This window comes from Sinocyclocheilus grahami, unplaced genomic scaffold, assembly GCF_001515645.1.
Source record: "Sinocyclocheilus grahami isolate Dianchi unplaced genomic scaffold, SAMN03320097.WGS_v1.1 scaffold984.1, whole genome shotgun sequence".
Lineage (NCBI taxonomy): Eukaryota > Metazoa > Chordata > Actinopteri > Cypriniformes > Cyprinidae > Sinocyclocheilus > Sinocyclocheilus grahami.
In genome coordinates this window covers 198793-223799 of record NW_015506163.1, presented here as the reverse complement: position 1 = coordinate 223799, position 25007 = coordinate 198793, and the positions used below count along the sequence as shown (strand labels likewise).

The 25007-nt window shown below is 39.5% G+C and overlaps 1 protein-coding gene across 1 annotated transcript in view; it reads left to right on the top strand.

The window, feature by feature from the left end:
• The first annotated feature begins 6227 nt into the window (after positions 1-6227).
• Positions 6228-25007, top strand: part of LOC107565154 (netrin receptor DCC-like) — a 78486-nt gene continuing 59706 nt past the window's right edge. Inside the window, exon 1 of the mRNA XM_016250369.1 lies at positions 6228-6378. Within this exon, the coding sequence (XP_016105855.1) occupies positions 6228-6378 (151 nt within the window). The remainder of the gene's footprint in view (positions 6379-25007) is intronic.

The window sequence follows — 25007 nt, the reverse complement described above, 5'->3', positions numbered from 1 at the left end:
GTGTGTGTGTGTGTGTGTGTGTGTGTGTGTGTGTGTGTGTGTGTGTGTGTGTGTGTGTGTGAGTGTGTGAGTGTGTGTGTGTGTGTGTGTGTGTGTGTGTGTGTGTGTGTGTGTGAGTATGAATATGAGTCACAAGTCCTGAACAAGTCACAAGTTTTCACACAAGTCCTGAAATGTTAGCAAAAATGTTAGCTGCAGCAAAATTAGATTGAGTCCTCTGCACAATCTGACTTTGCTGCAGCCTGGAACTGAACTGCTGGTTTCGTCTGGTCAGAGGAGCACTGGCCCCCTGACTGAGCCTGGTTTCTCCCAAGGTTTTTTCTCCATTCTGTCACCGATGGAGTTCTGGTTCCTCTGGCTTGCTTAGTTGGGGACGTTTAATTTCCAGCGATATCGTCGACATGATTGTACAGATGCTATTTAAACTGAACTGAGCTGGATGATGACATCACTGAATCCAATGATGAACTGCCTTTAACTGAAAAATGAGTGTTTACTATTGTCCTTCTGCATTATTGACACACTGTTTTCCTAATTAATACTGTAAAGCTGCTTTGACACAATCTGTATTGTTAATAAAAGCGCTATATAAATATTGGTGACTGGACTTGTCTTGAAAGTTGACAAAGAGAATCCAGTCAAACAAATGAGATGAAAATATATACTTTTTCATTTATTTTTTTCTTCTCAAAAATGATCCAGTGTTATATATCTGTGAGTGGCTAAAGTATGTGAATCTTGGCGTTCAGTATCTGGTATGACCCCCTTTTGCAGCCTTTCTTGGGGTCGTTGTCTTGCTGCATGACCCACTTTCTCTTGAGATTCAGTTCTCAGACAGGTGTCCTGACATTTGCCTTCAGAATTTGCTGGTATAATTCAAAATTCATTGTTCCATCAATGATGGCAAGCCGTCCTAACCCAGATGCAGCAAAACAGACCCAAACCCTGACACTACCACCTCCATCTTTCACAGATGGGATACGTTTCTTACTCTGGAATGCAGTGTTTTTCTTTCACCAAACACAACGCTTCTCATTTAAACCCAAAACTTCTATTTTGGTCTCATCCGTCCACAAAACCTTTCTCGAACAATCCTCTGGTTTGTCCACATGATCTTTAGCAAACTCTCTTTTTGGAGAGCAGTGGCTTTTCTTTCTTTCTCCTCGCAGCTCTCTGGTTGTTCAGTGTTCTCCTGATGATGGACTCATGAGCATTAACATCAGCCGATGTGAGAAAGGCCTTTAGTTATTTTAGAAGTTACCCTGGGGTCCTTTGCGACCTCGCAGACTTTTATAGTGATCTCTGTTGGTCGACCGCTTCAAATTAACAGCTAATCCTAGAGATTCACACTTTAGCCACTCACCGATATGTGATATTGGATCATTTTCCAGTAGTTTTGTCTCCTTTGTTTGACTGGATTCTCTTTGTCTACTTTCAGGACTTCTGATGACCTTTTGGGTCATATTTATGCAGAAATATTGAAAATTCTGATGGGTTCACAAACTTTCAAGCAGCACTGTAACTAATACTGTCATTGTATTCATCAATGACACATTAAATTGATCAAAAGTGACAGTAAAGACATTTGTGTTTCTTAAGCAGCAAATCAGCATATTAGAATGATTTCTGAAGATCATGTGACACTGAAGACTGGAGTAATGATGTTGAAAATTCAGCTTTGATCACAGAAATAAATTACAGTTTAACAGAGATTCACACAGAAAACAGCTGCTTTACATTATAATAATATTTCACAATTTTACTGTATTTTTGATCAACTAAATGCAGCCTTGGTGAGCAGAAGAGACGTCTTTCAAAATTATTTAAAAAATCTTTTTGAACAGTAATGTACAAAATATAGACAGATAAATGTGTGTGTGTTTATTGTAGTGTAAACAGTCGTGTTTAATTAGTATGTGTGTAATGAGTGAGTGTAATCCTAATGCCCATGAGTGGAGGATTATGGGTGATTTCTGCGTGTGCTGTGCTCACTGTCTCTAGACTCATAAATTATGTATTGTTGTTTGAGAATACAAACTGAAATGAGGTTTTATTGTCATAACAACCGGTCTCTCTGCCGATGTGTACACACACACACACACACACACACACTCTCTCTCTCTCTCACACACACACACACACACACGTGCATCACTGGGGACCGCGGACAGTTTAAATGTCAGCATCGGTGCGACAGGCTGTCACTGACTCCCTCCTGAGACACACACACACACACACACACACTCGTGTGTGGCAGATGTTTACTATGTGTGTATTTCCATCTGAATGGATGAGGATGAGAGTCATTATGACGGTCTACTCAGTCTTTTGTCATGTTAATGCCAATCTCTCTCTTTCATTCACCTGTGTGAGAGCTGAGCTGATCTGGGTTTCTAATATCCGCTCCTTTCATCACTGGACACCATTAGGCCGTTCAGGCCGTGTTGTTTGTGTTCGTTCAGGTGTGTCGTGAATGAATCGCTCTATAGACAGATGCTTTCACACATCAGGTCAAATGCATCCCGTCAGCCTCTGCTCCATTTATAGATGGGAGTTGGATATATTTATTATTATAGTTTTTATTTTTTATATTTTCTATTTTAACATTTTAGTTAAAATTTTAGTAAATTTGATGTTTTTTTGTCATTTTTTTATATGCCTGTATAGTTTTTTTTTTAATAATTAAAATAATTTAGTTAATTTAGTTCAAGTTAAACTGATAAACATTTCATTAAAAAAGATATATTTAAAAAAAAAATTATTCCAGTTAACATTTATTTTATTTTAAATGACAAATATGTTTTAGTTTTAATTTTAGTTACCTATATGTATGCACACTAAAAGTAAAGTAAAAATTGTAAAAAGAAAACACGAAAAAAAGACAAATCTAAATAATTCACAGATGAATAGAAAGTTCAAAAGAACAGCATTGTCACGGTGCAGTAAGGGAACGCACTGTGTAAACAGGGATCTGGGTCCAAATGTAGGTTTATTTGCTAAACAGAAACAGATCACACAAGAACTGAAAAACAACTCAAACAAGAACAGGACCGGGATACAAATACGGCAACAGAATGTGCTTGAATCCATAAACTACAAACAACTCATTAATAACCAGACAGAGTAGCGGGAGTGTAGTGTATAAATAGACCATGATAATGGGGAACAGCTGAGGGTATAATAACTGAACATCAGCGGGCTCCTCCACCTCGGGAAGGCCAGAAGCGAGCCCCGCCACCTCAGAGAGAACATCAGCGGGCTCCTCCACTTCGGGAAGGCCTGAAACGAGCCCCGCCGCCTCGGAGAGAACATCAGCAGGCTCCTCTGCTTCGATAAGGCCAGAAGCGAGCCCCGCCGCCTCGGAGAGAACATCAGAGGGCTCCTCCGCTTCGGGAAGGCCAGAAGCGAGCCCCGCCGCCTCGGAGAGAACATCAGAGGGCTCCGCCGCTTCGGGAAGGCCAGAAGCGAGCCCCGCCGCCTCAGAGAGAACATCAGCAGGCTCCTCCGCTTCGATAAGGCCAGAAGCGAACCCCGCCGCCTTGGAGAGAACATCAGCGGGCTCCTCCACTTCGGGAAGGCCAGAAGCGAGCCCCGCCACCTCGGAGAGAACATCAGCGGGCTCCTCCACTTCAGTAAGGCCAGAAGCGAGCCCCGCCACCTTGGAGAGAACATCAGCGGGCTCCTCCACTTCGGGAAGGCCAGCAGCGAACCCCGCCGCCTCGGAGAGAACATCAGCAGGCTCCTCCGCTTCGATAAGGCCAGAAGCGAGCCCCGCTGCCTCGGAGAGAACATCAGCAGGCTCCTCCGCTTCGATAAGGCCAGAAGCGAGCCCCGCTGCCTCGGAGAGAACATCAGCAGGCTCCTCCACTTCGGGAAGGCCAGAAGCGAACCCCGCCGCCTTGGAGAGAACATCAGCAGGCTCCTCCGCTTCGGTAAGGCCAGAAGCGAGCCCCGCTGCCTCGGAGAGAACATCAGAGGGCTCCGCCACTTCGGGAACCTTGTGAGCGGGAACTGCCGTCTCGGGAGCTCTCTGAGTGTAAACCGCCTCGGAGAGAACGTCAGCGGGCTCCGCCACTTCGGAAACCTTGTGAGCGGGAACTGCTGTCTCGGGAGCTCTGTGAGTGTACACCGCCGCCTCAGGAGCCTTGTGAGCGGACTCCGCCGCCTCGTGAGCTCTGAGAGTGGACTTTGCCGGGACGGCCCAGGAACGGGCATGAGATTCTCGGAACGGCTGACAAGACCTCTGAAGTCTCCTGAATCACCGCTCCGAGAGAACTGTGAGCGGGCTCCACAGCGAACTCCACCCTGAAGGATGAGCCTCTCAAGTACAGAGCACAATTGACATATTCCTCCAGTGACTCCTCGGGGTGCCAGTAAGGCATAAGGGACTTGAAGGGCTCGACTAGGCCTCCCCAGAAAAAGACCATGAGGCAGGTCTTCTCCGTAGCCGACCGGCGAGCCACTCCAACGAAGTCCCTGGCGTAATCCTCAATGCTCCGGTCTCCCTGGTGAATATTGAGGAACTTCCCTGCTGGACCCATGTTTGCTGGCTTATTCTGTCACGGTATGGTAAGGGAACACACTGTGTAAACAGGGGTCTGGGTTCAAATGCAGGTTTATTTGCCAAACCAAAACAGACTAAGCCAAACAGAAACAGAAACAGATCAAACAAAATCTGAAAAACAACTCAAACAAGAACAGGACCGGGATACAAATACGGCAACAACAGATTTTCACCCAAAAGTATTTATATGGATATCTTTCATCCGAAGAACACAAAATAGGATATAAAAGTTTTCCAAAATCTCTAAATATCTTCTTTTGAGTTGCACAGAACAAACATCATACAGGTTTAAGTGACATGATGGGTGTAAATGACATCAGAATGATGATTTTAGGGTGGACTATCGCTTTAAGAATCATCTATAAATGCAGCGTTCTCGTCTTCCTGCTCCTCATAATGTTTCATAAATGTGTTTGATTTCATTATGAGCTGTAATTGAATAAGTTGAGAGCAACACGGCTGGCGTTTGGTGGTTTTTAACACGTTGTAATTGGTGAGTTAGTTCAAACCCGCCGGTGATAGAGGAGACGCCCGCTTCTAATGGAAATCGTTTGGGTTTAATTAGTGCAATACAGCACAGATAAAGATACGCACAGCTAATGACGTATTGATGCTGATGCGTCCGACACGCAGATTACAGCGGCCGTAGAATGCCAGCTTCCGCTCTGAGCTGATTGTTGGGAAGAAAGCGCTTTGGCTAATGGTGTAGAACAGCCGAGTAATTAATCACAGCGCATGGCCTCAGGCCTGGAGTGCTGCGTCTGCATTCATAGAGCTCCTGTTTGCTTATTGATCACACATCAGTGTTCAGCGCATCACGCCCGCTTTGATTCCAGTTTAAGAGCAAATCAGAGGAACCAATGCAGTTTAGAGTCTCAGCGGAACGCGTGTCCTCTAGCTGTGTGTGTGTGTGTGTGTGAGTGAGTTTGTGTGTGTGTCGCAGAGGCGGACTTAACCATTAGGCAAAGGTAGGCGACCGCCTTGGGCCCCCAAAAGCCAAGGGCCTGTATATTTTGATAAAAGAAATTAAATGAATTTGTTTTTTTTAATTATTTTTGAAAATGAACATTAGCTCAGTTGAGCTCATTGAATATGTATAGTATTGTAAAATGAATCTAAATGAATATGATATTATGAATTTTAATGTCAGGTAATTTTCAATAATAACTCACTGAAATGTATCAAACATATGGTTGTTATGGAATGGAGCATCTGTGTTCTGTTGACGCTCGTGTGGTTTCTCTTCTTTAAAGTGGACAAACATCACAAATCCATCTCATTGCAATCAGGCCGATTCAGACTATTATTGAGATGAGGCCGATCGATACGTAATTTTGCTACTGAAATGAGCCCCTCATTCTCTGAGAGGAAAATCAGCTGGACTGGAGTCTGTGCTTTGACTTTATATATATATATATTACATTTCATTAATTCATTATTATTTATTTATTCATTAACATTTATTTAGTTTCATTATTAATTCATTCTTTTTTTTTTTACATTTAGTCATTTATTTTAATTGTATTCCTATTCAAATATCTTAACAAAAACTTACTTTTAGTCATTTTTTAATAACATTTTTTGTCCTGTAAAGTGCTAATATTTTGTAAATGCATGATCCCATTTAAGCTGACGTCCTGAAGTCTTGATGTTTCCATTGTGAATGTGTGATTGTCCCGTGTGTGGTCTGCAGGAGGGCGGTCATCTCCAGATTCTGGGTCTGGTTCGCTCAGACGAGGGTTTCTATCAGTGTATCGCTGAGAACGAGGCGGGAAACAGTCAGGCGATGGCTCAACTCATCCTGCTGCAGCCCGGTAAGATCCGACACACTGGACACGCTCATCTGCTGATCTGAGACCTGTGAGCGTCCTTCATCCACACGCATGCACACGTACATTCACACGCAGGCGCTCGTGCGTGCTTCACCGGTGTCTGCTGCTTGTGGGCCAGATGTGTGTGTGTGAAGGCGTTTGTGAGGTTTAGTCTTGAGATCCGGATCCGTGTGATCTCTGAGAGATTTACCCAGAATGCTGTGCATGTAGAGCACTTGTAGAGCACTGATCCAGGGCTTTATCTGAAGAGAGACGTAGATTCAGACATGATGCAGGGATGATTCTCCGGGTGTTCAAATGAGTGTGAGATTCTGTCTAAACCCGCCGTGACTCTCATACGGAACAGCTGTTTTCTGCTTATATATGCCGATGCATTTGGAAGCTCCGCCCCCAGTCCAATCTCATTGGTCAGTCAAGTTTCTGCCAGAATGCCACAATTACCATCAGTGTTGGGGAAAGTTACTTTTAAAAATAATGCGTTACACTATTGCGTTACTGCCTAAAAAAAAATTGGGTATCTGAAAAAAAAAAACACTATAAAGCTCTCTGCCTTTCTTTCATAGATAACAGCAATAATTATATTATAGCATTCGAAATAGCCTACTACTGTTACTAAAGAGCTTACGCATATTGGAGGACTAACCCATACAGAAAGCTAAAAAATGATTTTGGTAATCACCAGTACTCTTAGTTTAGAGCAGCAGTGGCACAAACCATCATTTGTTGAAAACCTTACATACATTTGTTTTAATAAATGTGTTGAGGATTGTATATAGTGAACATAGTTTAAATCTCTGCATTAAAATTTTTAATAATAATAAAGATGATAAAGACGAATAAAATCACAAACTCAGTGGTAACCAATAGGTAAGAGTAATGTTCTGCAGGAACACACGTTCACTTTGACCACAGTCACGTCTTCCTGTCATTTCTTTATCCTGTTAAAGGCGGTTATGAAGCGTCTGATATTTATATTCAGACAATTACACGCGGTTTTTCCCCTTACAGTTCCTACTCTCATAAAATACTCGTAAAGCATGTTGACCTTTAAACCTTAATTTAACTTTCAACAACAGATATTTCAGCACAATAAATGTTTTTGCGCTGATTATTAATTGTCTGTTTTCCATCTGTCTGATGTGCTTGCATCTTTAGTAAAGATTAAAACTTAAAGGGATAGTTCACCCAAAAAGTTTGTTTATCTGCTTACCCCCAGGGCATCCAAGATGTAGGTGACTTTGTTTCTTCAGTAGAACACATTTGATGATTTTTAACTCCAGCCGTTGCAGTCTGTCAGTCGTATAATGCATGGCAATGGTAACAAAATCTATGAGAGTAAAAAAAAACATGCACAGACAAATCCAAATTAAACCCTGCAGCTCCTGACGACACACTGATGTCCTAACACACGAAACCATCATTTTGTGCCAGAAACCGAACAGTATTTATATAATTTTTTACCTCTAATACACCACTATGTCCAACTGCTTTGAGCACGCACACGACTTCTGGTGCATGAGGTGTGTACACGCTCTGGCGTAGTTTTCGTTAACGGGTGTGTTGTCGCGGGAGGAGCAAACGGCAGACACCGTTTATTAACAGAAAATAAACAAAGTGTCCAGAAAAAAGGGAATCAAGTGTCCAAAATAAACAGGGGATCTGGTGTCCTCGTCGTGCTGCGGGGTTTGTGAAGGGAAGGGCAGTGGTCAGGAAGGAAGGGTCCAGGTAAGGGGCGGAGTCTGGCGGCTGCTCGCGCTCCCCTCTCCGGTCCGGGGCGCGAGGGGCGGCGGCTTCTATCAGCGGCTTCGTCCTTCTCTCTGCTCACGGCACTTGAAGGGACTAGACGGCCCGGCATCCTTGCCCGACGGCCGTGTAACGGGTGCGGTTCTCGTCCGGACTGCGGGTCCGGCAGCTCACGACTCTGGCGGCACGGTAGTCCCTCTACGCACCCCTCCTGGACCCACGAGGAAACCAGCGTGCATGCACGGGGAAGAGACCGGTCTCCCGAGGAGAGGCGCGCTCGGCATTTAAACAGCGGCGGTGATGAGGCTCCATTCGGTTCAGGTGTGCCCCATCACACGCCGCCAGCCCTGGCTATTTCAGCGCCCCTCCTGGCGAAGGGCAGCGATTAAGGGACGGGGTGATGCTGATAATTAGGGGGAGGCAGCCGACTCGTCACGGTGTGTTGATATCCAGCCGAAGAACAATCAACCGCGAGAGATCACTTCCGGCGCTTGCTTAAACTACGCCAGAGCGTGTACACACCTCACGCACTGGAAGCCGTGCGCGTGCTCAAAGCAGTTGGACATAGTGGTGTATTAGAGGTAAAAAATTATATAAATACTGTTGGGTTTCTGGCACAAACCGATCGTTTCGTGTCTTAGGACATCAATGTGTCGTCACGAGCCGCAGGGTTTAATTTGGATTTGTCTGTGCATGTTTTTTTTACACTCATAGATTTTGTTACCATTGCCATGCATTATACGACTGATAGACTGCAACGGTTGGACTTAAAAATCATCAAATGGGTTCTACTGAAGAAACAAAGTCACCTACATCTTGGATGCCCTGGGGGTAAGCAGATAAACATCAATTTTAAATTTTTGGGTGAACTGTCCTTTTAAAACAGACTGTCAGGACGGACCTTTATGCAAAAATGGAAATGCTTGCGTGAAATTGTGACATTTATACATAAGGATATGACCATAAACTAAAAGTTTTTGCACTGAGTACGCACACGCATCATCTGTTAAAGCGCCTGACAGGGCAAGCGATTACGCTAATGCATTAGCTTAAAGCTTAAAATAAAGAATTATCATGCTTTGGGTAGCTTAGATCACGTAACTCTCCCGCATCTTCTCATTCTGTTTCCTCCACTATTTTTAGATGCATGTGCTGTAATTTGACGCAACCGGCTGAAGTTGGACGTTCACGGTGGGAAATTCCCAATAATCGATAATGAGAATCGTTGTCGATGATTTTCATAATCGATAATAATTGATTTTATCGATTAGTTGTTGCAGCCCTAATATATATATATATATATATATATATATATATATATAAAGATTGCTAATATATTTAAAATATATTTACCTAAATATATGTTTATAAATATTTACATAAAATATATTTACATACTTTTTTATTATTAATAATTAAAAAAATGTTTTATATATATATATTTCCATGCATTCATACTTCTATATATTTAAATATATTAAAAACATTTTATTGTGCATGTAACTTAAAAATGTCAATGCATTTTGTTGCCTTTTGAATAAAAGGCAACAAAATGCATTGACTATATAATATAATGTATTGACTATAATGCAATATATATAGTTGTATGGGATCATCAGTAACTTTAGTAAGTGAAATGTTCCTTTAAAGTGACTGCAAACATCTGCTGTGAAACACACTGATATACGGACATACGTCCCACATTAGTGTGTGTTTGTGGGAGGTTTGGGATCAATCTGTCTGCCACTAATGAAACTTCTGCCAAAAACCATCTGCTGTTCATGAAGGTTTCCCACAGAAATGTGAGAAGATTAAAAATACCTGAATCACGGTGTCCTGTCAATCAAAAAACTATTAGCGGCAGTTTGACACTCAAGCGAAGGTTTTAATTAAGCAGGAATGAGAGTAAAGCTCAGCGGTTCCACTGTGGTTCCTGCTGTTTCAATCACCGATCCCTGCTACAAACATCGCAGACGGCGCCTGCATTCACTGCGCGGAAGCGCAACGGTTGCCATGGCGCAGCTGCAGCTCGAGCGGAGCTGTGATATTTAATGGGGTTTATGAGAGCCTGGCGTTCAGACGTCCCATAATGCCCATGGAGAGATGCACACAGTCTCATTACCGCTGTCAGTGCTCAACAAAAGCACTGAAGAGTTAACCATCACACACTCTGTTAAAGTCAATAGCCATCCTGACAGACACACAAAAGCTACTCTCCACAGAGCCCAAGTGTGAACTCAATTCATCCCGGATAAATGAGACGAGGATGAGACCAGAGGAGATGCTCTGAGATGATGATGAGACCAGAGGAGATATCTGAGACACTGATGAGACCAGATGAGATGCTCTGAGACACTGATAACACCAGAGGAGACGATCTGATACACTGATGAGACTGGAGGAGACTATCTGAGACACTGACAAGACCAGATGAGATGCTCTGAGACACTGATAAGACCGGAGGAGATGCTCTGAGACACTGATAAGACCGGAGGAGATGCTCTGAGACACCGATGAGACCGGAGGAGAAGCTCTGAGACACTGACTAGACCAGAGGAGACGATCTGAGACACTGACGAGACCGGAGGAGATGCTCTAAGACGCTGACGAGACCGGAGGAGATGCTCTGAGACACTGACGAGACCGGAGGAGATGCTCTGAGATGCTGACGAAACCGAAGGAGACGATCTGAGACACTGATGAGACCAGAGGAGATGATCTGAGACACCGATGAGACCGGAGGAGAAGCTCTGAGACACTGACTAGACCAGAGGAGACGATCTGAGACACTGACGAGACCGGAGGAGATGCTCTGAGACACTGACGAGACCGGAGGAGATGCTCTGAGATGCTGACGAGACCGGAGGAGGTGATTTGAGACGCTGATGAGACCAGAGGAGATGCTCTGAGACACTGACGAGACCGGAGGAGATGCTCTGAGATGCTGACGAGACCGGAGGAGGTGATCTGAGACGCTGACGAGACCGGAGGAGATGCTCCGAGACACTGACGAGACCGGAGGAGATGCTCTGAGACGCTGACGAGACCGGAGGAGATGCTCTGAGACACTGACGAGACCGGAGGAGATGCTCTGAGACACTGACGAGACCGGAGACACTGACGAGACCGGAGGAGATGCTCTGAGACGCTGACGAGATCGGAGGAGGTGATCTGAGGCGCTGATTAGACCAGAGGAGGCGCTCTGATGCACTGATTAGACTGGAGGAGATGCTGATGAGAGCAGAGGAGATGATGTGAGATGCTCTGCCACTTTCCAAGGCAACGTTTCTTAATTTCATTTTGTTCGACTTAAACTAAAATAACTAAAAATAAGACTGAAAAAAAACCGAATAAAAAAATATTACAATTTTTTTTTTAAAAACTTAAAATGATAGAAACAAACATCAAAATTACTAAACCTTTTCTGAAATCAAAATAGAAAATATAAAAATAAAAACTGATTCAAAATATGAATAAAAACTATAGTAGCATCCTAAAACTGTTATTTAGCATGCTAAAATAACACTGACAGTCAGGTTTCTAAACAGTTGTGAAAAACAGCTTTGAACCTTTATATGAACATATTTATGAATGATCAGATGTATCTTTATCGTTGGCATTTGTATTTATGATTTGTGACGGGTTGAACAGAGGAGATGAAGACGTGAGTGATTCACAGAGATGTCAGTAAAATCCCAATCCACACGCACAGAGATCCAGGCCAGGATTTGAGTCTGACAGAAGTGCAGCTATATGGAGCCAGATCGGCCTCAAAAATAATAAATTTATGAAACAAAATTCATAAATGCACAGCACAATTTACATTTACAAAATCCGATTCATAAATTCAAAACACAATTCATAAATACACAAGTAAAAGCATAAATATTTCCCCAAATGCTCACACAAAAGCATCTTACCTAAATACATTTAAAATGTTTACACAAATATGTATATATCAAGTTCTTGAATTAATTTCCATCACACAATTATGAATGATATTACATGTATTTATGGATCGTTGAATCTGCATTTGCAGATCATCACACATGCGTGGACTGCTTTGAATTTGTGTGTGGTATTTTTGAGACCTTCCTGGCAGGTTAAGATTCATAAATATCTTTTTTTGGAGGATGTTCCGTTCAGCCAATCGCGGTGAGCTTTTAATCCACCAATCAAAACGCTCTTTACTGAACAGACTCGAGAAGTACTGTGCATTGTTTCTATGATCGGGTGATGTAAATGATCTTTCTATGATCTTGATGTAAAGACATTTTAATGGGTACTCTTTTTTTTTAGCCCTGATTACAATTTCTACAAAATCACATTATGATTTATATCGTTCGCACAAAATACAGCTAGCCGGTTAGCCTGCTGTCTTATACACCAAAGTTGCACATACCCTGTTTATTCAGCCTGGTCTCATGTTTTTATACGTAGGTATTAATATGTAACATTTACAAGCACAAAACGTACACTATTGTACGTTTTTATTAATGCTAAAACTTACAATTTAGATGTATTTCAACATTTAAAACGTACAAATCGCTACGTACTAAAAATGTACTTTACGTACTTTAGCTAAAAAACTTAAACCTATTTACGTATCTTTTATATCATTAAGATATTCGTATCAATGCATTTTTATCAATAAGCGATTTTGATTTTTAGACCCCTTAACCTGCCCCCAAAACCTTAACCTACCCATTTTATAGCGATATAGGATATAAAACACAAATTACCGAAATATGCAGGAAAAAATTTTTTTTGTAACAATATAGCGTTAAAATATATTTATAGTCGTTAATTCCACTCCTACCTATAAGCCTAAACATTTCTGTACACTATAAGAAAAACATGACAGACAGATAAATGCAATTACAATCATTTATTTATTGCAAAAATGTCAAAAGCAGTACTAAAAGTAATCCAAATGACGATGCGTTGCACCCGCAGTCCTCTCTGGCGGAATACAGTAGGTTTGTGTGATCCAGAGCAGAATTTATGTTAATCGCTGAAAATATTATCCAGATAATTTCCCCGATCCACTCCGTGAACTCGTGAAGGGGCGCGCGCATCATTCAAATACACCTCACCAGAAACACGGCATGTCGCAATCTGTGACGAATGCAGGTGAGAGCCAATGAGCGTTCGATAATCCTGCCGTAAAACCTGTCGTTTGAAGCGGCAACATTTGAGTTTGTAAAGAGCGCGTCAGTCAGCGCGGGCTTTGCTGCTCACGGTCACTGGACTCGCTGCTCGGGATCTGAGAAGAAGATCGCCGAATAAAGGCTTGGATTTGGGTCTGTTCCTCGCAGTCGTATGGATTCGGAAGATTTGGATTACAGCGCACTAATAAAATTGTTTCATTTCGTAATTATGTTGCGTTTTAGCTGTATATTATAGTTCTATTGTCAGTCACAGCATGTCGGAGAAAACGCCTTCTGTGGCCTACGACAATCAAAGTAAACATTACATGACAAGTAAAGGTTAAACGATTGCAGAAATGTTATTTATTTTAAGGTTTAAAGTGAAGTCTTGTTTAACATTATGTAGGCATATTCTTGGAAACGAGCTAGCAGCAGAAATCACACTACAAAACGAAATGTTATCATTTCATAAGTAAATGAGTAAACAATTTAATAATGCAATTGAAAACAAGGCAATTCATATGACAACTAAAAACGAATAAAATGAATGCCACGATTTCAATATTCATAAGGATTCATTTTTAGGTGTCGTCAATACGTCAGTTCTGTACGTTTAAATGCTAAAAATACATAAGTATTTGTACGTTTAGAGGCTGAAAATACGTCAGTATTGTATGTTTTAGTGCCTGTAAAAACATAAGTAAATGCATGTTTTATAGAACCACATTTTACGTAAAATACATACGAATTATCATGAGATCACGTTGGTTTATTCAGATTAATCTGTAATGATATCAAATAAGTGTTAAATGTCCAGATATTTCATTTAATAACAACAATTATGTAATGTGTTCTGTTGTTAGTAATAGTAGATCAGATTCGCAGTAACTTTTGATCAGGCATTAAAAACAGCTATCGCCACCGAAGGGAGATTTCAAACACACACAGCCGAGAGATTTCAGCACGGAGGATGAAAACCACTCAACGAGTGAGTAAAGTCGTTTTTTATCTGATGGCATTTTCTTATGATTATAGCTGGTCGCAACATCCTCCAAAAAAAGATATTTATGAATCTTAACCTGCCAGGAAGGTCTCAAAAATACCACACACAAATTCAAAGCAGTCCACGCACGTGTGTTGATTTGCAAATGCAGATTCAACGATCCATAAATACATGTAATATCATTCATAAATGTGTGATGGAAATTAATTCAAGAACTTGATATATACATATTTGTGTAAACATTTTAAATGTATTTAGGTAAGATGCTTTTGTGTGAGCATTTGGGGAAATATTTATACTTTTACTTCTGTATTTATGAATTGTGTTTTGAATTTACGAATCGGATTTTGTAAATGTAAACTGTGCTGTGCATTTATGAATTTTGTTTTAGAAATGTATTATTTTTGAGGCCGATCTGGCTCCATACAGCTAGACTGAGACTCAAACAAATGAAACCCTCAGAAGGAGAATGACACAGTGAATCTCTAGAGCTTTATACAGTACAGATTCTCTCAAAGCATTACGAAATGGGAGAAATAACTTGAAAAATGCACTCAAATTCTGAAAAAACTCAAATTCAACTGTAAAGCAGCTCTAGAGAAGACAATAGCGTCATTCATTATTCAGATCAATTCAGTTCTGGTTTGGTTCTCATCTGATAGTTTCTGTGCAGTTAAATCATTAATATTACTGAATATTAATTGTGTTTTTAACCTTTTAACCCCTGGACTCTGTTCCAAGCCCTAGTGAGCTCCCTAAGTAGATGTCAATTCCAGTACCATTATAATTCTGACGCAGATTCTGTTTAACTCTGAAACAGCAGATGAATTGAGAGAAATTATTCATTCAGCACAGGGAAGCATTGATTCGGTGCATTAGGTAATATTCATTTAAAATGCTTGTCAATGATTATTCTTTATTTCAGTGATGCGCCCTCAGAAGGCGTCTATGTAGACAGCTCACTAGTGTTTGGAACACAGCCCGTGTGTCTCTCTGCAAGTGTTTCTATCCTTTAATCTCATCTGTGTAATTAACAGTCTGATTTCATTTTCATATTCACTTTAATAAGACACACGGATCAACACAAACTGTCTCATATATTTATGATTATTCTGTCATCTGGAAGGATTTACTGGATCAGATACATGATATATTCATCTTATTTTGTGTGTGTGTGTGTAGAAAGAATTTTTACTCAGAAATCGCTAGTAGCTTTTACAAATAACTACAAAGAAATGGCAAGTAACACTGAATTAAACGTAATTTTGAAGTAGAAAAACTGAAATAGTATTTTCTTGTAAAACATTCCTCTATATATATATATATATTAAGATATAATATAATATTAAGACATGTCATTGTATGGCATAAGCTAATTTTGTTCTTCTAGTGTTTAGGTTTGTTGTAGTCCATTCCGCTTTATATAAAGAACAGAAGAGTGTGGTATGTCCTCATTTACTAGACAGGCTTTTGTACTTGTAATGTAAAGATTGTTTATAATTGTGCTTATGTCCAGCTCTGGATCGACCAGAACGTGGTCATGAGAGTGCTGTTAAATCTCATTCATTCTGCAGAAACAGAAGCTCTCCGTGTTTCTCAGCAGCCTCTGCTCTTCTGCTGGGTTTGCGAGTGTTTCCTCTCAGGATGTGTCAGCCGAGGCTGATGTGAGCCTCCGCCGGGAACCATGGGACGTCTTTAGGAATGCTAATGCTGCTGTCTGAGTGACGGGACAAAATCAGTCCGTTCTGTTCCCCCCTCTCTCTCTCTCTCTCTCTCTCTCTCTCTCATGCCGCAGCAGTTGTAGCTGTAAACACGCCGGTCATGTTACTCAATAATTCATGTGCAATAATAGAAAAGCTGCGATTGCTTATTTGTATTTAAACAGGCTTGAGTGAAGCTGAGGTGCGTTAGAGCAGGAAAGTGTAGCTGCACGAACCCGACACAGTCACTACTAGATGCCTTTTGTGCCGAAATGTCTCATTTGCACATTTATTGTTGTGCGTTTGAGAAGTTCACATCTACAGCTGCTCCACTCCTCCATTACCGGCTCAATACTGTTATCAGTGGAAATACGTCAGGCTTTGCTTAAACACGGCTTCCTTTACCCGTCTGTTTGTGTCATGCAGAAAGCAGCAGTAGAAACCCATCCAGATTCAGTTTGAACTGATATTGTAGTGAATTCAGGGCGATTTTATTGAGTTTTTTAAAAGATGTGAAAGTAAGACTGATTTTTTTTTTTTTTTCAGTTATGAAATGTTTATATAAATTAGTTTTCATTGTAATTTTAAAGTATCAGTAATTGTGTTATGAAATTGTAATTTTGTTGTTTATGTTTTTTTTATCACTTTAGTTTATGTAGTTATTTTATCAATTTTATTAGTTATTTTAGTACTTTAGGTTAAACTAAATGAAAATGAGAAATGTTGCATTGACAACTTTGTAAAATAAGTGTTTCTTTATATATATATATGGGAAGCTCCAATCGATCGACCGGAGATCGGTATCGGCCGATAATCATATTTTATGACTCGATCGGTACTCACTAACTTGGCCGATCTCAGGAACCGATCGCAATTTGATGATGTCAACGCGTGACGACGTACATGATGCGTGGGGATATAAATAATTTGGCACCGCAGTCGTCATCGCCGGTGTGGCAATGCTATGATGTTTCGAGAAACGATCAAGAAAAATTAGCTGTTTGTCGTGTATGTTTTGCATGATTCATCTACACAGCAGACTCAGTGACGTTAGAGCTGATCTGCGCCTCACTGCACACGTCTGCGGCGCGTTACGTCTCCTCGGCCACCGGAGCTGATCGCGGCCGCTCTAATGCTTGTGTTTATCAGCCAGCCGCGGCACGTTTCTGACATGGCTCTCCATGCTGCTTGGTTAAAAATAGTCTTTTGGGAGTTGTCACAGTGTGGAGGACGAACAGTTTCCCCAGTAACAGCTGTACACAAAGCAGCGCTGAGCTCACAAACGCTGCTTTATCAGGCATATAAACATGCAATATGACATGAAAATGACATCGAAAATTTTCTAAAAATCATCTTCCTTCAGAAATACAGTGATATAAAAACACCCGCACCTCATTTAGATTTTTAAACGTGCAGTACATGCTCATGTTTATTCAACCAAGCTTTTTGGAAAATCCGTCAGTTTTGATATTGTGGTGAGCGCCACAAATAAATAAATGTGTGGGAAACACATCCCATCACCTTAACTTTAACTGCGTTTGTAGCCGGTGCCAGACTGATAAACAAACACAGATCTGAAGTTAACTTCGGGCCAGGTGTGTGCGCCCGATAAAACTGTCTATATAAAGCTGGAAGCATCAGAATCGGTATCGGTATCGGCCGATCACCATGACCAGAAATCAGTACTCAGTATCGGCTGCAAAAATCCTGATCGGAGCATCCCTAATATACTGTATATATATAGTTAAATGTAAAGCCATAAAAAAATTATAACAAAATGAACATTATATATAATTTAGATAATGTTAATTTTTGTTATAATTTATGGTTTTACATTTAGCTACACTGAAAAAAAAAAAAAAATTGTTTGTTTGTTTGTTTTTTGAAGTTGTAAGGTTTCAGAGATTTGTGGAGTATATTTTACAAGAAAATACTTTTTCAGTTGTAATTTGTAATTGTTTGTGAAATGTGCTTGCGATTTCTGAGTGAAAGTAGTTTCTATACCAAATTCTAGTTCTGATTTTCTTCTTGTTTTCTAATCAGTCACTCACTGTATCTGAATTAGTTTTTCCCCCGTCGTTCTATTATAATCACAGTACCACTGATCTCAGGTAAACACAGTGATTGGTCACTTGACCTGTCAATCAGACGGTCTCTGGTCCTGAATCAGCTGTGAGCTGGACTGTGATCCGGCGGATCTCACAGTCGGTTGAGGCTTGTTTTTCTTTCTCATTGAGCATCAGTCGTGCTGCTCCTCATGATGTGCTTTTCTGTCAGCTTTGACAAGATCAGCGCATTCGTGCTTTTGGACGCTTCAATCCTGCGCTGACAGCGGCTGAAAGACTGCAGGGTTTGGACGTGATTCCGCATGTCGAACACAAACACACTGAAGAATCACAGCCTCATATCATTATCAGTCATCATCAGTTTTCTGTGAATCGCACGTCATCTATAGAAGCATCGCTGCGTGGTTGTTTATTATAATCAGAGCAGAAGGACGGCTGAACCTGCTAACCCATGCACTAGTTAACCCATGTGGTTAATAGCTGAATGGGTTAAACTGAAGCCAAGTGAGCGATGGGTCATAGAGCAGCCTTTGATTTGATCATTCATATGTCTTAAATATTTATATGGAAGTTTGTTTTTGCCACACAAAAAATAAAAATAATAATTTAAAAAGTAACGCTGCTTTATCAGGCATATAAACATGCAATATGACATGAAAATGACATCGAAAATTTTCTAAAAATCATCTTCCTTCAGAAATACAGTGATATAAAAACACCCGCACCTCATTTAGATTTTTAAACGTGCAGTACATGCTCATGTTTATTCAACCAAGCTTTTTGGAAAATCCGTCAGTTTTGATATTGTGGTGAGCGCCACAAATAAATAAATGTGTGGGAAACACATCCCATCACCTTAACTTTAACTGCGTTTGTAGCCGGTGCCAGACTGATAAACAAACACAGATCTGAAGTTAACTTCGGGCCAGGTGTGTGCGCCCGATAAAACTGTCTATATAAAGCTGGAAGCATCAGAATCGGTATCGGTATCGGCCGATCACCATGACCAGAAATCAGTACTCAGTATCGGCTGCAAAAATCCTGATCGGAGCATCCCTAATATACTGTATATATATAGTTAAATGTAAAGCCATAAAAAAATTATAACAAAATGAACATTATATATAATTTAGATAATGTTAATTTTTGTTATAATTTATGGTTTTACATTTAGCTACACTGAAAAAAAAAAAAAAATTGTTTGTTTGTTTGTTTTTTGAAGTTGTAAGGTTTCAGAGATTTGTGGAGTATATTTTACAAGAAAATACTTTTTCAGTTGTAATTTGTAATTGTTTGTGAAATGTGCTTGCGATTTCTGAGTGAAAGTAGTTTCTATACCAAATTCTAGTTCTGATTTTCTTCTTGTTTTCTAATCAGTCACTCACTGTATCTGAATTAGTTTTTCCCCCGTCGTTCTATTATAATCACAGTACCACTGATCTCAGGTAAACACAGTGATTGGTCACTTGACCTGTCAATCAGACGGTCTCTGGTCCTGAATCAGCTGTGAGCTGGACTGTGATCCGGCGGATCTCACAGTCGGTTGAGGCTTGTTTTTCTTTCTCATTGAGCATCAGTCGTGCTGCTCCTCATGATGTGCTTTTCTGTCAGCTTTGACAAGATCAGCGCATTCGTGCTTTTGGACGCTTCAATCCTGCGCTGACAGCGGCTGAAAGACTGCAGGGTTTGGACGTGATTCCGCATGTCGAACACAAACACACTGAAGAATCACAGCCTCATATCATTATCAGTCATCATCAGTTTTCTGTGAATCGCACGTCATCTATAGAAGCATCGCTGCGTGGTTGTTTATTATAATCAGAGCAGAAGGACGGCTGAACCTGCTAACCCATGCACTAGTTAACCCATGTGGTTAATAGCTGAATGGGTTAAACTGAAGCCAAGTGAGCGATGGGTCATAGAGCAGCCTTTGATTTGATCATTCATATGTCTTAAATATTTATATGGAAGTTTGTTTTTGCCACACAAAAAATAAAAATAATAATTTAAAAAGTACATTTTCAGAATAAAACCAGCAATTACTGTATGCTTTTATATCTCATGATTATGACTTTATATCTCGCAATATCGCAATTCTGACTCAGTTATAACTTTATATCTCACAATTATGACTTTGTATCTTAGTTCTGACTTTTTATCTCACAATTATCTCAATTATGACTTTATATCTCACAACTATCTCAATTATGACTTTTTATCTCACAATTATCTCAATTATGACTTTATATCTCACAACTATCTCAATTATGACTTTTTATCTCACAACTATCACAATTATGACTTTTTATCTCACAATTATCACAATTATGACTTTTTATCTCACAATTGTCTCAATTATGACTTCATATCTCACAGATTTGTGAGAAAAAGTCATAATCGTGAGACAAAAAGTCGCAGTTTGCTTTATTAATTTTTTATCCCATTGCAGAAACAAGCTTCCTTATCTTTGAGTTTTCCCGAGCTGAACCTGCGCTCTGTTCTGCGTGATTCCTGATGCGGCGTTCATCTGTGCGTGGGTTCAGTACGATGGAAATAAGGAAGGCTTTGTGTCGGTGAGTTTGTGATCAGGCGTCAGTCACGCTCCACTAGAGCTATCAATCAGACTCCCATCCGATTATCTGCATGCTTGAGCCGCCAAAAGATTATTATTGTGTAAAGTAGAGCCAGTGCGGTTCGTTCCGCCTCTGAAATGGAGTCGTCTCTTAAGAGTAATGAAGGAGCGTGTCGATGGCCAGATTAGAGCGCTGTGATCCGTCGCTGAATACATATGATGAACACTAAACACTCATTCACACTCATCTGGAACTAGCTAGGGCTCTACATAACCTGCTAACTAACTGTCGGTTCATATTTGAACCTCATCCGTCAGAAGTTGCTTTATATAACCAGTTAAATTCATCAGTGTGTTTGACTCGAGATGGACGGTGGAAGGTAAAGTAATGCAATGTCACCTGCTGATGATTTTCACATTATTTGTTATGTAGCTCAATATTGATGTATTATATTTAAAATTATGTAAATTGATTGTAGTAAATGTCTTTTGCTCTTCATTTTCTGGACTGTAGTCAAACATGATGGATGCGTCATAATCCCATCAAACCATCAGAGATATTAAATATCAGACTGACATATGTGACATACTGACAGCTATGTCTATCACCAGCTATATATATATATATATATATATGATATACTTTTTAATAATCGTATAGTTGTGTATGACAGTTGTATTTGTAAATCAGTCCATCTTTACAGATATTAATAATATTAATGTTTCTATAAAATAGTTTATAATGTGGATTATCGCTGGTGAATTTGATGGTTCAATATTCAATATATATTTGTGCTCATTTCTCAAAATTATGAATATCACTTTTATTTGTATATCTCTTTTTACAACACATATTGTTTCAAAATGGCTTTACGGAAATTAATAATGTTGATGTATCTGGATTAAATATCTGGACAACATGAGCTATAAGCAATTAAAACATTAAAATTAAATTAAATTATTTACCACCTCAGTTGTAGATTAAACACATGCTTTATTATTTATTAAGGATCAATAGAGAATAATTATTGTTGACTGTTAATGTACACATAACCACCAATAATTCATCTAAACTAGCATTTGCAGTTTTGCACTGATCTTTTGTAATATGTTTGTGTATTTTATATTTTAAAAGCTTGTTTTTATTCTGTTTACTCTTATGATTATCTCATCTATTTTTTTATTATCATCCCTATTTTATATTTTAAGGGCATTTAATAAACTGAAATTAGAATTAGAATTTGATCTTGCTGCATCAAATTGCATTAATTAACTTGTTTTTTTGGTCACACTTTATTTTAAGGTCCAATTCTCACTATTAACTCTGACTTTTGCCTCCATAAACTCCTAATTTTCTGCTTATTAATAGTCAGTAAAGCGGTTGTTAAGTTTATGTGTGGGGTCGAGTTAAGGGATCTAAAATATGCTCATGCAGAATATGTGCTTTATAAGTAATAATAAACAGCCGATATGCTAGTATAATATTCATGTCAATAAGCAGCTTGTTAATAGTGAGAATTGGTGCTTGAAATGAAGTGCTGTGGATTAGTTAAAGCTTTTTAACCTTCTAGTTACATGTGTTCAGTGTGATGTGGGGGAAGATGGCGGCTAAAGATCACACGCACCTGGCAGGTGCTGCATGTGGTTTAAAAAAGCCAACTATTTTCTCAACAGAATCGACATCAAGATTTGTTTCATCTATACCCTTTTCATCTAATTGGATTTTAATGTCGTACATTTTAGTAATATTGGTACTAACGGTGCAACATCGATATATTAATGAAAACAACGATGGAGTTTTCCCCTTGGTTTTGAGGAGTCAACACGCACTATTTTCTAAGATCCTAAACAATGGGAATGTAAAGTCGGCTTGTACCTCAGTGACTCGTGAAAAGGTATTATCATCCAACAACAACTCACGCCTGGGATATGTTCAGCTCGCATTAATATTACTCTTGGCTGGTGATATAGAACTTAATCCAGGTCCTCAACCATCTGGAATAACGGGTCCTGGCTGTGTACAGTCTCCTATGGCACGATCATATAATGGCGACGTTGGCGTGAATATTGACGACAGTTGTCTAATAAAGCCGACCACGAATGTTCCACTCCTGTTGTCCCAGGGACTTCAGCTTCAGCTTCCCGTGTCGTGGCTTGGTCTATGTAGTGCGGATTCCTGTGGATTCCTTATCGGGGATGCCGACGCCGGCAGCTTCGGACCCTGTTTCTGTCGGCCCAGTGGTGCCGACTCTTCTGGGGTTCTCAAACAACGATGCCGCTGGTGTGTCTAATCGTGGAGGTGTTCGTGCGCGGAGTGGACTGGATCCAGTGTATTTGTATGAGGCACAAGCTGGCTTGCAAAGTGCTGAGTTTTTGACTCGGTTACCTTCAACACCTATCTGTTCGAATGTACATTTGAACAGATCCATCAAACTTAGGAATCCAGTCATGAAAAGGCATCGATCAACAAAATTTTTCCAAAGATTGAATCAAGCTAAAGTTGTCTGGGATGCACGATGTAAAGTGAAAGGATTGTTTGGCAGACATTTAAACATCCGGAGTATGACTCCTAAACGCGAACAACTTGAATATTTACTCTGTAATTCCAATATTGACTTTTTAGGATTATCAGAAACTTGGTTGAATCGTTCCTCCTCAGTGTCAGTAGTAAATATGCCTGGATATGTTTTTAGAAAAGATCGGGATCAGGGGAAGGGTGGAGGGGTTTTATTGTATTTGAAAAGCATTTTCAAATGCAAACAAATTGAATGGCCAAGTGAATTTGGTCTTTTATTTTAATCTGTATGTATCGTAAACCCTCAGCAAAGTTGGATTTTTATGACCAATTGAAACAACTCCTTAACCATTGCGATCTGAATAAGGAAGTAATTATCATGGGATATTTTTATATCAATTGGAATGAAAGGAAGGAAAGAAAAAATTTGATTATTTTAATTTTACACAACTGATAGAACAGCATACTAGAATAACCCCTCGTTCTAAAACTAGAATAGATTTATTGTTTACAAATAAACCTGAAAGAATTTTAAAGCATTATAATTTTTTGACAGGATCATAATGACATTTTCTTTTCAAGAAAACTTACAAAACAACGCTTTTTAAATTCATTTAAAAAGCCTGTTTATCAGGATATAGTCCCTAAAAATCAGCAACAAAATCTTGGAATAGCTTTGAAAGAGATAGATTGGAGTGAAGTCCTCCTAAGTGGGGACATAGAGGGAGGATGTAATTATTTTTGGGGAAAAATTAAAGAAGTGTTTGAGTTGTTTACTAGAAGGGGACGGTTAACAAAAAGAAAAGGGAATACACTGCCCTGGGTTAACAATGAATGTAGGAAATTGATGAAGGATAGAGACCAGCTCCTTAAAAAAATCATTGAATTCTGGTCTTATTACTGATTGTTATAAATATACTTCTATGAGGAATAAAGTAATCCAGACTTTACGAAAGACCAAAGCCAGTTTTTTTATGGATATAATTGAGGGATCGAAAGGGGATGGGAAACAAATCTGGCAAACTATTAATAAACTTGTTGGAAAACAAAAGAATATGGATAAAAGTTTTGAACTTAAAATTAATAATATTTTAGTAAAAGATCCATTAACTATACCTACTAATTTTAATACATATATTTTTTAGTTCAGTTGATGAAATAACCCAGCTTTTTACCTTAAAAGATATTACGTATAGACCTATTAATTGTGCCCAACATATTTTTCAAATAGAGGAAGTAACTGAATTAGAAGTAGCTAATATTATTGACGCATTAAAAAGCTCTAAAGCAAAGGATGCCTATGGGCTTGATACAATTTTTGTATATATATATATATATATATATATAATAAAGATTCCTTAGTAGGCCCAATAACACATATGGTAAATTTGTCCTTTAGGCAAGCAGTTGTTCCATCAGCTTGGAAGAAGGCTGTAGTTACCCCAATTTATAAATCTGGAGATAAAACTAATTTGAGTAACTAGGCCAATTAGTATCCTTCCGATTATATCTTAGGTAGCAGAAAAATGGGTAGCTAAGCTTCGGACTAATCATCTAAATAATGGTTTTACTTATTTACATCCAATGCAATTTGGTTTTCGCAGTAATTATTCAACAGAATCAGCTAATTGTCTGTTTGGTGAGAAAGTCAACATCAGCCTGGAAGGTAGCTGCAGTTACCCCAATTTATAAATCTGGAGATAAAACTAATTTGAGTAACTATAGGCCAATTAGTATCCTTCCGATTATATCTAAGGTAGCAGAAAAATGGGTAGCTTAGCTTCTGACTAATCATCTAAATTATGGTTTTACTTCTTTACATCCAATGCAATTTAGTTTTCGCAGTAATTATTCAACAGAAT